A 16,261-nucleotide genomic window follows, 5' to 3' on the forward strand; every position below is an offset into this window, starting at 1 on the left:
CCTATAGTCCGACAAATGAAGTTAGTGTAAACTTAGAGTTAGGGTTGGGGTTAGGCTTAGTAATAATGTGTGCAGCCCAACCAATGGTGCTTTGCTCGGAATGAAGAGCCACCGGTAGATTGCCATGGTAACATATAGGTTGCATCATACCTGTAGTACTTAGAGAATATAGGGACCATAACTTAAGGGACCATAATCAACTTTTTACTAACGTTTCTTTGTGATAGATCATACACTGTACATGTTTACATCTCTGACTGGGTTACTGCTTTTAGTTTAATCTGGTAGATAACGGAATCTTATACTAACAAGGTTATCGGCATTCAGATATATCCATATACACTTATTGTTATAAAATACACACAAATAATCCGTTTAGTCATTGAATTTGTACTTTTATGTCTTGGTGGCACCTCTACTCATGATGGATTTCTTAGTGTTTCTCTCAGGTTTCAAAAGGATTATATAACACTTTGGTCCAAAAAGTGCCACCAAAATGCCAAAACTAGATGCTAAAATAGCAAATACCTCCACTACATCTGCATATTTACCCGGAGAGCTGATATACGCTGGGATGAAGGCTATCCACACGGCACAGAAGATCAACATGCTGAATGTGATTAACTTGGCTTCATTGAAGTTGTCTGGAAGATTCCTTGCCATAAATGCCAGGACAAAGCTGAGGAGTGCCAGTAAGCCAATATAACCTAACAAGACTGCAAAACCAACTGTTGACCCAACATCACACTCATAGACTATCTTATTATGGTGGTATTGTGTGTTTTTATGAGGAGTTGGTGAAGCAGACACAAGCCAGGCTGTGCAGATCATTGCCTGGATGAAAGTAAGAATCAGAACTGTTCCTCTTTGCTGCATAGGACCAAACCACTTCAGAATGTCTGCACCCCCAGGCTTGGAGGCCTTGAACACAGCCAACACCACCATAGTCTTTACCAGGATACACGAGACACACAGCACAAAGCTGATCCCAAATGCCGCATGCCTCAGCTGACAAGTCCAGAGCCTGGGACGGCCGATGAACAGAAGTGAGCACAAGAAACATAGTTTGAGTGACAGCAAAAGTTGGAAGCTAAGTTCTGAGTTGTTGGCGCGTACCATGGGTGTGTTTCGATGATAGATGAAGATTCCCAGGACAATGGCACAGATAAGTGAGCCAAACAATGAGATGGTTGTCAAGGAGATACTCAGGCCCTCATGGTAGGAGAGGAACTCCATGCTCTTCGGGACACACTGCTCACGCTGGGGATTGGACCAGAAGTCCTCTGGACAACTGGTGCACTCTGTAGAGTCTGACAAAGAGGACAAGATTAAAGGACTGTATGATTGTAAAGATAACCTACCGCACTTTGCTATATGATTTAAACTTACCAGTCTCATTGCTGATCTCTCCCTCAGAACAAGCCATGCAGTCAAAGCAGCAGACAGGTTCTCCTTTCCTTCTGGCCAGACGGGTTCCAGCTGAACAGCTCTCACTGCACACTGACTGAGGAGGCTATAGAGGAAAGTAACAATGATCACATTCAGTCTGAACTAAATTGCATTTCCATCATGAGCTTGAATCTGGTCTGAGGACACAGGCGCTATGCTACAATCCTGTTTTCACCAGACTGACTGGGGGATGTTTAAGAACACCGCTGGGAATAATATCAATGAACTCTCAGACTCGGTCACTGGCTATATCAGTAAGTGCATAGATGACATAGTTCCAAAAAAGACAGTTTGGATCTATCCAAATCAGAAACCGTGGATCAACAGCGGAGTACGTGTACAACTGCATGAACGCTGGTTTCAGATCCGGCAACATGGAAAACAGCGCCATCAGGAAGGCGAAAAAGGCCTACACTGCAAAGATCGAAGACCAATTCAGCAGTGGCGACATCAGGGACACGGGGTAGGCGGGACACGTGGTAGGCGGTACACACCTTGACGGACGGCAAAGCAAAAAACAGAAGTAAAGTGAACCTGCCTGCCTCCCTCCCCAACGAACTGAATACCTAATACGGCCAGTTCGAGATCAGCTCCAACCGCGGCAGCCAGGCGGGGCCATCAGCAGCACCAGCAGAGGAGACCCCTCTAACCATCTCGGAGGGCGACGTGCGCACAGCCTTCACACGGGTCAACATCCAGAAGGCGACAGGATCTGATGGGATTCCAGCCTGGGTCCTTAAAGCATGTGCAGACCAGTTGGCGGGTGTTTTCGCTGACATCTTCAACCTCTCCCTCTCCCAGGCTGTGGTCCCTGCAGGGTTCAAAATGTCAACCATTTTGCCCATTCCCAAAAAGGCCAAAGTGACATGTCTGAATGACTGGAGACCTGTCGCTCTCACCCCTGGTGGGAGCGGGTGAGGGAATACATCTGCTCCACGCTACCTGCCTCACTGGACCCGTGGCAGTTTGCATACCGCAAAAACAGATCCACCGATGACACTATTGCCATGGCTCTCCGCACCGTCCTCTTGCACGTGGACAACAAGCTGCTGAAGGACAAACATGTACGTATGCTCTTCGTGGACTACAGCTCAATATTCATTACCATCGTCCCAGCAAAACTTGACACAAAGCTCCGAGACCGAGGGCTACACCCAGGCATGTGCGACTGGATACAAGACTTCCTGTCCAACCGACATCAGGTGGTGAGAATGGGCAGCATCACATCTGACCCCCTGACCCTCAACACTGGAGCACCCTAGGGGTGCGTGCTGAGCCCTCTCCTCTACTCCCTGTACACGTATGACTGCACAGCTACACATGACTCCAACACCATCATAAAGTACGCGGACGACACAGCGGTGTCCGAATCGTCAACAATGACGAGTCTGACTATAGAGATGAGATCAACTCACTGGCACTCTGGTGCCGGGAGAACAACCTCTCCCTTAACGTCCACAAGACCAAGGAGCTTATCGTGGACTTCAGGAGGCCGTGGAGAGATCATGTGCCCATCATCATCGATGGCACTGCAATGGAAAGGGTCAGCGAGTTCAAGTTCCTCGGCGTACACATCGAGGAGGAGCTCAAATGTGGGACACACACCACACACGTGAGGAAAAAGGCTCAGCAGCGACTGTACTGGCTCCGCTGCCTGAAGAAGTTCAGAGTAGGACATTGCATCCTCAGGCTGTACTACAGCTCAGTTGAAGGCGTTCTATCAGGCGTTTGGCCTGGTATGGAAACTGTACGGCCCGAGCAAAGATAAGCCTACAGCGAGTAGTACGATCGGCAGAGCCCAATGGGAGGCGAGCTCCCCACGCTCCAGGAACTGCACAAAAAGCGGCCGGGCAAGAGGGCCTACCGCAGTATCAAGAGTAGCACTACCAGGTTCTTAAACAGTTTTCACCCGGCTGCTGGCATGAGCCTTGTTCAGCAGCCCGATGACAGGCGGTGCTGTCAGGTTGGTCTCGGACCTTTGCTCTTCCTTGAACCTTCCTGTGGATTATACCAGGGACAAATGACCTGGATTTAGCTCTTCCTTGGACCCACCTGTGGATTATACCAGGGACAAATGACTTGGATTTAGCTCTTCCTTGGACCTACCTGTGGATTATACCAGAGTCAAGTGACTTGACTTTTTTCTTTGCTCTTCCTCATGGACCTACTTGCGGATTATACCAGTGTCAGTCTACTTTATGTGGATTATGCGGTCGACACGCACTGGCATTTTGCGCGTTAATCCCATGTACAACGCACTGACTTTTGTCTTTTTATTGTTTTTTCTAGCACCTTAACTAACGTCCATAAGTATATCATGCACAGTATACGTCTGCTGCTATGCTCACACACCTCTATATCTTATCTCAGGTAAATATGTAGATAACTTGTTTGATCTCCTTTCCCCCTTGCCCCCCCTCCCTTAGTTTTTTTCTATGGAAATAACAATACGATGGGAACTATGCACGAAAACGAATCTCACCCACTGTTTTACTTCTGTAAACCTGTGATGTGACAATAAAGATGATTCTGATTCTGACATTAGTTATGTTAGAAAGCTGAAGTGACCTTTTTGGATTCAAAGTTCCAGAAGATTCTGTCTTCATCAAGGATGAGTTCTTCACCAGCAGAGACTGATTTCTTGACCACACCTACACTGTGAACCTTTATGCTTCCGTCAGGGAGCCACACCCAGTTCATAACATCATAGGTTGGTAAAGAATCACCATTTTCATCAAAATACACATGATCACCAAATGATGTGGTGAAGTTGATCTTTTCCAAGTAATAAACAAGCTAGAAATGGTGAAGGGAAAAATTATGCAGACAATACAACAAAATAAAAAATCATATATATATATATATATATATATATATATATTGTTTTAAATAAACTTCTCTATACAATATAGCCTACGTAATAGTTACATTGACAGGGATTGTATTTACTATGCCCTTTTAGTATTGACAATAGACTGTATACATGAACTCTATTCTGTCCAAGCCTTCTGTCTAATGGACTATTCAGTTGTGGCTCAGGGGACAGCATTTGTTTTCTGGACATTAAATCATCTACCTCAACATACAGGTTCCGTGGAACTGTGGTACTGCTTCAAACACTAACAAACATATAGGGTGCGTTCGGAAATACAGCACTGAGCGCACTGGCCAATACAAACGAATAGGCGAGTGTGCTCCGTGCGCAATTTCCGAACGCACCCATAGTGTCAAGCTGTAAGTATTACTACACATCACTATAAGAAAATGTATTATTTCATAATCCAACTTTGCTTTCTACCAATGTCATATTTTTACATATTCATTACAAGCCTAAATTAGGTTCAAACTATAAAAATGTATAGGTAAATTGTGAATTAATATCACACCTGCCATGGCTGTATTGTTTGCAAACTGGCACAGCTGTGCCCAATGAAAGGCCCTCTTCCTGGCACACATTGCAACATGCCATGGAGGGCATGGGCCAGAGCATACACAGCCTTGTACACATTATACTCTAGCCTAAGGTTAGACACATCAAAAAGTGTAGTGTCTGATGTTCCTAGGTCCTCTTGTCCAGTACAAACCCTTCCACCAGCATCCACCCACTCTGACGGAAGGGGTGCAAATTTACACCGAAATGTGTGCTCCCAAAACTGCCTCACCTGAAGAAACAATGAACGCACGCACGCACGCACGCACGCACGCACGCACGCACACACACACACACACACACACACACACACACACACACACACACACACACACACACACACACACACACACACACACACACACACACACACACACACACACTCGTTTTACCACATGAGTCCAGAGATCAAATATATAGGAGGAGTAGCAATTACTGTGTTTTGAATTAAGTTTAAAATGTCAAAACATCAAGTAATAGGGAAATGGACCGTCATGTGGAGTTGACTCCAAGGAATCCATGGGAAATAGATTATGATTCTATGGCCTATGGGTCAAGAATTATTGTCAAAATTGTAAAGTGGGCTGTTTTACAGTCATCATGAGGCCAATTGGTGTTTGTCATTGGACTGTATGGCCCTATTTTGCGTCCAAGTCGCCTTACGCACTATTTGGGGATTTAGCATGGCGCAAGGGGCGTTCTGACACCAGCCTAACTCTGCTGCCGCACGAGGCGCTTGGACACGATACCCAATGTTTACATCATACGCTCTAGCCTTTGATTGCCTTTCAATAATACCATATTTGATAGACATAATTATCACCCACATGTTACTGATTATAGAGTATTACCTCTTTATTACCTGTGCAATGGATTAATAACATTTAGTGTGTATTTTGGAGTGAATGGCATCGTGCAGCACAAATCATCTTGTTTGAATAGACTATCATACAAACACAATTGACACTCTCACTTCTGCTGATTATAGGACAATTTGAATCACAGAGATTCGTTGAGAATTAGGAGTGAGGGAGACCTCTGAATGTTGTGTGCCCGGCCCGACTCCAAACATGTCCATTGCAGGCGCGCTCTACCAAACAGATTGGGCATAGAGGGTGGTTTTAGAATCTGCTATGCGCTTTCCCAAACGTGTGTTGGCAAGATAGCAATTTTAGGGATAGCACAACAACACGCCGCTGGCCACGCCTCCAGGCGCAAATAACGGAGTTGGCATAATGGATAGCAGGTAGTGCGGCCGTAAGATACCGTTTGGGGACAGTGCCAGCTGCCTTGTGCGTAATTCACGGGTAGCGGGTAGTGCCAAGGGATAGCGCAGGGTGGAAAATAGGGCCCCATACCTCTCAAGAGTGGCAAGTGTAGCCCTTGTGGTGTCCAAGAGAAAAATACTTGTCTATGGGAACATTTTATCCAATAATAAATTAATATTTTTTATTCAATCAATAATTTGCTAAGCAAAATGCAAGCACATGATTCCCTATGAAGTCGATTTGACATATAACTTGTGTGCGGGTCATGAACATTGTGGGAGTAGCAGTGTGTCAAACTTTTGGGGATACTATATTTTACTACAAGAAATAAGAACAATACTGTAGTACACTAATAGGCTCTATGCACAGCAGCCATATTGGACAGAAATTGGGCCTCTGCCATGCTTCCTTCACAGGTGTTACCAATGATACTAATGAAGGCTCTGCTCCATTTAGTGTAGCACAGTGGTTCTCAAACTTTTTAATTTCGAGGACCCCCATAACTCTGAGATTACACCCCATCAAGGAACCATGAGGGTCCCTGGACCACACTTTGAGACCCACTAGTGTTTCCAGTGAGCCAACATGCACAATATCAGCACCCTGACTCTGTTTGACCAGAATGGAACAGAGCCTTCATTAGTATCATTGGTAACACCTGTGAAGGCAGTAAGGCCCAATTTCTTTCCAATATGGCTGTTGTGCATAGAGCCTATTAAACAAAAGACTCACTATGCTATTTTCAAGGCTGTTGTCAGGGTCATTGTCAGGATGTATTTTTAACAAGAAGTCCTTGAGACCTGGTATCTCTCCACGACGGACGGCAATACCCAGGGTGCCTCCCAAGTACGGCATGAGGTGAGGCGTCTGGAGATTAGGATCTGTTGTCCAGCACACATCGGCTATCCATTGCAGACCTGTCACATTCTGCTTTACCACCTGTTGATTGTGTTGGACAAATATGCATTAGTATATACAATATAAAGGCAAATGTCACAGCTATAATCCAGTTTTCTATAAACTTTCCCGAAAAATGCTATATAATTATATAATTATTCTAACAATATAAATAATAATCATAATAATAATAATAATAATCCAGGAGAAACTGTGTGGGTTCACTTAAAGCAATTATAAAGTATAAATAGCATTTGAGAGGAATATATGTTTAAGTGGAATAGTAGTAGTAGATATAGAAAAAATATATAGTGCCGAGCCAGAATGATACATGGTGCTGTTTAGATGCTTCAATAAAATTATAGGACACAATCGTTCAGAAATACTGTTTGTTCACAAGCTGGCTCTCATCGACTCCAATGTGAACTTCCAGATCCAGTTTTGCCTCCCATGCGCGTCAATGGCACCTGACTAGCCTTCTCCTATCATAGCCATGTTTCCAAAAGTTGGCATAAACATTCCCTGGTCAGCTTCCCATAGCTTCATTTGATTGTCTCAGCAGCAAATTTGAAAAAAAAAAAAAAAAAGAAAAAACACTTCATGTGTGGTTCCGGCTCAAATCCGCAGCTGGCCTAATCAAATGAAGCTATGGGAATATGACTCGGAACAGGACATGTTTATAACACCTTCTTGAAAAGGGAACTGCAGTTAGAATAGAATGTGAAAATAGAACTAATAAAAACGGTTTCAACTGCTGCTCATTTATTTGGAACACTGGATTTCTGCTATTCTTCATTAGACTGCTCAAGCTCCTCAAATGGGGGGGGGGGGGGGGTATTCTATCGGTAAAATGTGTTAACTGTTCAAGCCATTCAATTAAATATGAAGATGCTTATATTTATTGAAATACGAGCGTATGTGACTGCGCTTATCTGCCTTGCGTTTCCCCTGCGCTTGGACTGTTGGCAAAAATAAATGGCTCCGTCCGATTGGTTGGTGCCGGTCACTGCCGGGTCTGGTTCACCAATGTTGAACCCGATGCGTTGGACTTCACGCTTGTGCACATGCTTAAGCTCTGTCAACTCATCGTAGTGGGACGCTCCTCGCTCTCGTTTTTCCCATAATGGGAATGGACGGCACTTCTGGCCACCCATTGCGACTGTGTGCGACGGTGCCTTTAGTTATAACAGTGAGATGTGTGAATGGTGTGATTGTTTGTTTGCTTATTGTGCAGAGAAGTAGTGAAATCAATGGCAAAATTAAAAAAAAGTGTAAGAGAATTACACCATTTCTGAGCATTTAAATTGATGAGACCAAAAAAGATATTAAATTGCATTGCAATTAAAAAGATGCCACAATTGAATTGCAACCTATTTCTTTCATATGGATCTCTTCAATTAAATATAATTCATTTCAGATTCCTTAATTATGAATCCCTAAATTCATATGTATCAAACCCCGAACCTCCTCCAATAGGTTAAACATATGGATCCCATATGCGAATACAATGACCACACGAGCTGTGGATGTCTTCATCACAGTGACAATCCTCTGAAGTTCAGCTGGGTCACTGTCCCAGGGCAGAACCTCCAAATATGCCAGACAACCAAAACCAGACTGGGCCAGCTCAGACTGGAAGATTCGGGCAGCATTGCGGCCATAGGCATCATCACCTATCAGCAGTCCAGCCCAGGTCCACTCGAACCGCCTCAATATCTGGAGCATAGCTCGCACCTGATTGAATAAAGTATGAAGAAATAAGTGCTTAGGTTAGATTAGTGATAAATCCATGAATCTCCTACACAGATTCGATGAAAAGGTCTAATCATTCTCTTTTGATGCTGTCAACAAAGACATTCAGCTCCAGCAGTAATACTCTCAAGCAAAAATCTGAGGTGATATTCATCACCATATATTCACCATATTTATATGGTTCATGGCCTCCTTCCTAAAATGTATTATTTATGGCCTACCAGTGTTTTGAAACTAAGCTGCACAAATAGGCTATTTCTCGGTAGATTCCTAACTGCTTGTTCCTTGTGTTGTTTCATTCTCTAGATGTTTTTTCTTTTCTTTTTCTTTCTTTTTTCTTAGAGACCTTTTAACTCTTGGTTGCATTTGGCTACACTGCCATTTGAACAAAATACAAATTATTGTACTGTAAATATAATAGCAATGCAGTACATGTGTGACAAAAAAGGCTGAATTCTTTTTTTGTTTTGTTCACAGAACAGATGAGTGACTTGCATTTGGTTACACTGCCAACAAAAGATTAGCCTATTTATATTGCACTGTAGTGAAATTAAAATTGTTTTAAAGCAATGCATTTGTACACTGTATGACTTTGTTTTGGTCGAAAGGTACAGTATCACAAAAGATGCAGCCGGCACTAAGGTATTTTCATATTTTTAATTATGGCCCCACTTGAAAAAATGTTTGGACACCCTTGCACTAGAGGGACGTTTTTGTAGTTTTTGGGAAATGTACTGCTTGATACCAACATATATTTTGTCTGTAGAAATTCACCTGGAAGGCACCACTTGGAATTGTTCTAAAGAAGGAGGGGAACTTATTCCGGTCACTCAAACAGGAGCACATGGCATAGTAACTCACCTGCAAAAGGGACAAAACAACTGTTCTGTAATTTTTTTCTTTTTGACAGATTTCCCCAGAAATACCACTCCACACACAGCACAAAGTGTTTGGTTACTTAAACACCGTAGGCTAACTTAATATCACACCTGCCATGGCTGTATTGTCTGCAAACTGGCACAGCTGTGCCCACTGAAAGGCCGCTTCTTAAACTAAAGATAAACATAAAGAACTGTAAATGAAGATAGCTAAACTATGTTTGAAATGTATCTAAAGGTATATATGCTCTGTGTGTATGGACACAGGAAGAGAGGGCACATACACATGGGCTCCTCAATGTTAAATTGGCTATTTAGTTTTTCCAAAATGTAAAATATTTGTATATTGTATTGTATATTGTATGTAATGTTTTACTTATGTGTAAAGGACCCCCTTTAAAATGAGATGCTGCATCTCAAGGGACTATCCTCTCAATTAATTCTGACCAAACTTCATATATACATGGTTCAAACATAATCATTTATCATTTACCCATCAACTTCTTGTTTATACCCATAATGACTGGCTATCCACAGGTTTTGTAACAATTTGTAGCAATTGTAGAAATATAAGGCTTGTCAAATGTTTCAAGCATATTCAAATCATGAATACTTAACCTTATTTCAGACCACTTTTCAAATTCTTTTTTTATTTTTTACATTTTGGAATAAAAAAAAGAAATAGACAATTTAACATTGAGCTGCCCACATTGTTTGGTTGTTCACTCTTCTGGTTACCGTTTGTATACTCATATGTTAGATCTAATCATGAGACCGGCTTCAGACTCCGGTTCATAGGATTCCTACTTTCAGGTCTGGGCAGAGATTTAAACCTCGAACACAAATGCACCGACCTGTTGACCTGGTGCACCCTACATAAAAAAAAATCCCCCTCTGCTCACATGCTCGTTGGTTATATTTTAGATTCGTAAATATCCAAATAACCAAAATTAAGCATATCAAAAGTGGTGATGGTACAATGGGATTCAAGTAGCAAACTTACCAGGGGCACTCTGTACAAACCTAAAACACTAGAGGTGGCAATAGAATGTGTTGAGGAATCAGCACCCACGATTCCGAGCACTGGAGGGGACCCAACACAGCTCTCATCCAATTGAAACTGCTCCTCTCTCCCACTGACCAATGACAAAGCTGCACGGAATGCAACTCCAAGAGAGTAACAGGTGTCATAGAGACTATATCCCAGAGTCACATTGGGTAGTAGGCTGGGGTTTCTGTTGATCTCAGTAATGGCAAAAGCCATGGTCTGGGCGTACCTGAACATTTCAACGTCAAATCTAACACACAAAATGTCACTGGAACGATGAATATGTAGAAATATACAACATCAGATAATCCTCTGGAACTATCTATCAAAACAAGTTCCCTGTTCTCTTGCTTGCAATTGTATTTGTGATACTCACCCATAGCAAGTGGGGTCCTGTCGTTTGGAGGTGAAAGACAGCTCAGGAAAGACAGAGAAGGAGTGTATAGTAAACAAGCCGCCCAGAACCAAGTCCCCAGTCTTGTAAACTCTGTTGAGATTAAACTGCGCCTGTAACTCACAAGAAGAGGAAGGTGAGGAAGACAAAGCAGAGAATGAGGAGAACAATATCAAGGTCAAGTACAGGTATGAAAGCAGGTGTATGTGTAGAGAAGCCCTCATGACTGTCCTCCTCTGTCTAACCCCTTTCCCAAATCCTTTGTGCAGTTGCTACATTTTATACACAGTGTTATGCCATCCCCTGTGCTACCCTATGCCACTACGTAATCTTTCACAATACCTATTTGGGAAGAAGCAGAAATAGGGGCAGGGCTAAACGTATAGCAATCCTGTGACACCAAATGATATGTGTCCTGTGATGTGTAGTGTGTGTGTGTGTGTGTGTGTGTGTGTGTGTGTGTGTGTGTGTGTGTGTGTGTGTGTGTGTGTGTGTGTGTGTGTGTGTGTGTGTGTGTGTGTGTGTGTCCTCCACGCCCTCCTGCGTCTAGCATCAGGTTCTTGAGCTCCGCAGTGTTGCACACACTGCAAAATCTAACAAATGCCTTCCTCAACCCATGGAGCCTCTGCTCAGGAACCTGGAAAGCTGTACGTAGTAGCTCCATCGTGGGTGCAACCCTGGACGGGGTGGAGGAGGTGGTGAAGCTCTCTGTAGCGAGGAAGCTGGACGCTATTATGGTTCAGCAACAGGGGGGAATGATAAAGTCATTTCCACCCTGGGAACAAACCAATAGACTTACAGTAGACAGTCCTTTTCTGTTAGCTATGAAGATGTATAACGAGGCACATGTTGGCCACTCATCTCGTTCAGCGGTCTAACTGCCCGGAAACAAGCAGCTCAGTATGGTATGCTTGTGTGTGTTCTCTTGTACTGTTACTTGTCTTGCACTTGTGCTTGCGCTGCGGAGGGTGTATAGTGTTGTACATTGTATAATGTAAGTTGCATATATCTTATCTTATTTTTATTTTTGCCACCTTGCTGATGGTGTTGCCTTGACGGTGATGGATGTTCATCATACTGTATCAACTGTACTTTTTTCCTTGCCCTGTCATTTCTGTTCTTAACTGATGTACTGTCTTTGGCGCCTGAATTTCCCCAGCGGGAGCAATAAAGGTATTATCTTCACCGTCCCCCTTGGCTATGCGATACATGTACTGTACATGTCCATCCACCTGGGCTATGGATACATCTATCCCTCTGGGCTATAGGATACATGTTACATGATATTCACCCATGGCAAGTGGGGTTCAGTCGTTTGGAGGTGAAAGACAGCCCAGGGAAGACAGAGAAGGAGTGTATAGTAAACAAGTCCCCAGTCTTGTAAACTCTGTTGAGATTAAACAGTGCTGTAACTCATATGAAGAGGAAGGTGAGGAAGACAAAGCAGAGAATGAAGAGAACAATATCAAGGTCAAGTACAGGTATGAAAGCAGGCATATTTTTGTCCCTCTGGGCTATGGGATACATGTCTGTCGCTCCGGACTATGGGGAACATGTACCTTCCAGGCCATGAGACATCTTAATGGGTTAACCATATCTCTATGGTTAACCATATCTCTATATGGTTAACCTATTTCACAAAAATCAGCACTTCAGTGTGTGTGTCAGTTATCAGTGTCCCCTGTCCCCTGATATTTGGTTATTGTCTCCGCCAGGCCGAAAGGCATGGCGAGAGAGTATGTTTTCCACCCCGTCCGTCCGTCCGTCCGTCCGTGTGTGTGTCCGTCCGTCTGTGACCAGCTAATCTCCGGCACCGTTGTCTTGATCGCAGCGAAACTGTGCACACACACTCCCTGGATGCCAATTCAGAACTTTTGCCCCAATTTTTTCCCATGGGCCTTTTATAGCGCCACCAGGAGGCCGATTTGTGCAAAACATATTTTTTGACAGTACTTCTACAAATTTTGTCCAAAAATCACGCAAATCGGTACACAGTATCTCTATAGTCATTAAACAAAACCGGTCCTTCAGATTTCTCATATTCCATCCTGATTGGCTAAAAATGTCTTCCAAAGTTTGCAGGAGTGCAGAGTGCTCCGTTTTGAACAAAATGCCTCAAATCATGAACACAGCATGCAATTTCCATGAAATGTTGCACGCTCATTCCCATTAGGCCGAGGAATAACTACCATCAAATTTTTAAATCAGCCTCATGGTGGCGCTATAACAGGCCGATTCGTGTTTTTACCTATAATTGCACCGATCTGTGTAAAACTTTGTATGCACACTCCCTAGAGGTCAAGGAAAAACCTTTGCCCTGCATTTTTCACATCTGCCTTTTATAGCGCCACAAGGAGGCCGACTAAAGTAAAACACATTATTTTATACTACTCCTTCCAATTTTATCCAAATTTCACACAAATTGGTACACATGATCTCTATAGTCATGTGATCAAGACGGATGTGTTTTATTTTTCATATTCCATCCTGATTGGCTAAGATTGACATCTAAAGTTTGCATTATTGGCTTGTTTTGAACAAAATTCCGCAAATCATGAACGCACCGTCCAATTGCGCTCAAACTTTGCACGCACATTCACACTATGTTGAGGAACAAATGCCACCCTTTTAACATTGGCCTGTTATAGCGCCACCAGCAGGTCTAATTTAGCAAAACAAATGTTTTTAATAAAATGCCTCAAATCATGAATGCAGTCAGGGTCCAATTGTCGTGAAAGGCCTAAGAACAAATGGCCCCCTTCACCTTGACCTATTATAGCGCCACCAGGAGGCCACAATAGCCTACCTTACCTGGCGGAGACCTGTGCTCCGAGGAGCACTTTTTCTAGTTATTCATTGTTTCGTTATACAACACAACAAGAACATGTCAAATTTCAGTTCAACACTGCCCACAACGTCCTTGGTTTATTTAGCCATTGTTTTGTCTACTTCTCATTGCTCACTTTACATTTGCCTCTTTGGAGCATATTTATTTTCTTTCAACAATATTTCCACCCCCTGGGAACCACACCGGAAAGGAAAGGAACACCGTTCACCGTTAGCAACAGTTAGCCGAAGTGGGTAATATGCACTTAAACATGTTCTACTTACTATGTCTTTGGAGCCACCGTGCTCATGTCCATATTCCCACCCCAGCCACGTTTATATGTCCATTCTTTTCGTGTCCTACACATCCCAAAGCAAACTTTATTCACCACGTCACACTGTTATAATGACTCTGTTTAAAACAACAGAAGACACTCAACTTCACTGTTTACAGGGTTTCACAGCTAGGGTTGCCTCGCTTGGCGCGAGAGACAAGCAATCCGGTCTATGAATTTGCCTCCGGTCTTAATCGGCCAAAGTCGCTTATTATAAGTGGACATGGCAACACTGACCCTACATGGGCGCCAGGTTTAGCGAGAGAAACAAGCAATCCGGTCTATGAAACTCATGCTAATCCAAAGTCGCTTATAATAAGTGGACATGGCAATATTCCCACTACTGCTAACATACCAAGGATGCGTCACTGACGTCACTGTTTAGCAAAAATTAGTCCACAGCGACCCTTGAGGCACCACAGTACCATTACAGTTGAATTGAAGTGTGGTCCATTTGTGCTCGCCTCTTGTGCTGTGTGTGTGTGTGTGTGTGTGTGTGTGTGTGTGTGTGTGTGTGTGTGTGTGTGTGTGTGTGTGTGTGTGTGTGTGTGTGTGTGTGTGTGTGTGTGTGTGTCTCACTTGCAACGTTACTGCGCACACACAGCGCCAACGACAAACAAACACACCCGTTGACCCAGATATATCACTGCCACGGAATTAAGAATTTTAATTCATCCGTCTACCGTACTCTTGCCAGCGAAAACGGCGATTTTACTGTACCTTTGAAAAATCCTGGAATATTCTCTGTGACCTCCTTTCTCGCGGAGATTGGCTATTACAGCCCTCCAGGCTATGGGATACGTGTCTGTACCTCCAGGTTATGGGATACATGTACTCACTGTTTCTACAGGCTATGGAATTCATGTCCATCCCTCTGGGCTATGTGATATATAGTATGTCCTCACCGTCCCTCCACGCTAAGGGATACTGTTATTGGGTATGATGTTATGCAAACTCTAGGCATTTATAGACCACTGAGAAACCCGTAACACTACTTAGTTTTGCCCTCGTGGAAACAAGTTTGAACTAGAAAAAGTGCTCCTCGCCACAGGTCTCGTATATTTCCAAATAGTAGCCCGGGCGTTTAATACGCAAAATCGACCCTGGGCGTTTAACCCTTGCATTGTGTTAGAAACCGGCATACACTTTTGGTGTTAAATTGTTTAGCAAAAATCGGTGGCGCTATAACAGGCCCATGTGAAAAATGTGGGGCATGCAGAGGTTTTGCTCTGGCATCCAGGGAGTGTGTGCACACACATTCACGTCGATCGGGCCAACGGTGCAGGAGATTTGCCGTCCACAGACGGACGGACGGACGGACGGGGTGCAAAACATAGTCTCGGCCAAGCCTTCGGCCTGGCACAGACAAATAATCAATCCTAGAACAGCGGTCAACCAATCAGGCTTTTCGGTGCATCACATGGATGGGACACAGCTCTCTGGTAAACAAAGAGGACGATGTGTGTGTAAATAAGCGGCCCACTCATAATTCCAACCTCCCGTTCGACGTCGCAAATAGTCAGACAAGTGTTAGGTTAGTGTGAGTGTAGGGTTATAGGGATAGGGATAGGGTCATAATGGGGCCTGTCCGACCAATGATCTCTGGGTTTGGAATATAAGACGCTAATGTGCCATCGATTTCATTTCCAATTAATCAGACAGTGACAACAATAGCAAATGTGTAGTTTTATTTCCAAGCCACACCATGCACAAACATAAACACATAATCCAAAATGTACAATACAAACTAAAGATTAATCATTTAATACAATTATTCGGGAAGCTCAAAGCTCAGAAACTCAAACTATAACAGACGAAGGAAATGCAAGTAAATACAGATAAACATAAAATGTTGCATTGTCGAGAAGAGTGAGGATTAACAGTCCTGAGTGAGGGCATTTTATAGAGGTCTGATCAAACCGCTATTGGCTATAACACCTAAAGCACACTTGTCTGCTATTGGCAATAAAATATAGAGAATTGG

General features: G+C 43.4%; 1 protein-coding gene across 1 annotated transcript; it reads right to left on the bottom strand.

The window, feature by feature from the left end:
- Nucleotides 1-396: 396 nt before the first annotated feature.
- LOC311037982 (extracellular calcium-sensing receptor-like) lies at nucleotides 397-12,694 on the bottom strand (the record flags this gene model as incomplete). Its single annotated transcript, XM_084047277.1, has 11 exons — nucleotides 397-1,310; nucleotides 1,390-1,513; nucleotides 4,018-4,245; nucleotides 4,836-5,111; nucleotides 6,880-7,086; nucleotides 8,509-8,778; nucleotides 9,571-9,657; nucleotides 10,678-10,972; nucleotides 11,099-11,229; nucleotides 11,715-11,845; nucleotides 12,676-12,694. The coding sequence occupies 11 exons, from the start codon at nucleotides 12,692-12,694 to the stop codon at nucleotides 397-399; spliced, it is 2,682 nt and encodes an 893-aa protein (XP_083903403.1).
- Between the last annotated feature and the right edge of the window lie 3,567 nt (nucleotides 12,695-16,261).

This window comes from Gymnoscopelus microlampas, assembly GCF_963454915.1.
Source record: "Gymnoscopelus microlampas genome assembly, chromosome: 21".
Classification (NCBI taxonomy): domain Eukaryota; kingdom Metazoa; phylum Chordata; class Actinopteri; order Myctophiformes; family Myctophidae; genus Gymnoscopelus; species Gymnoscopelus microlampas.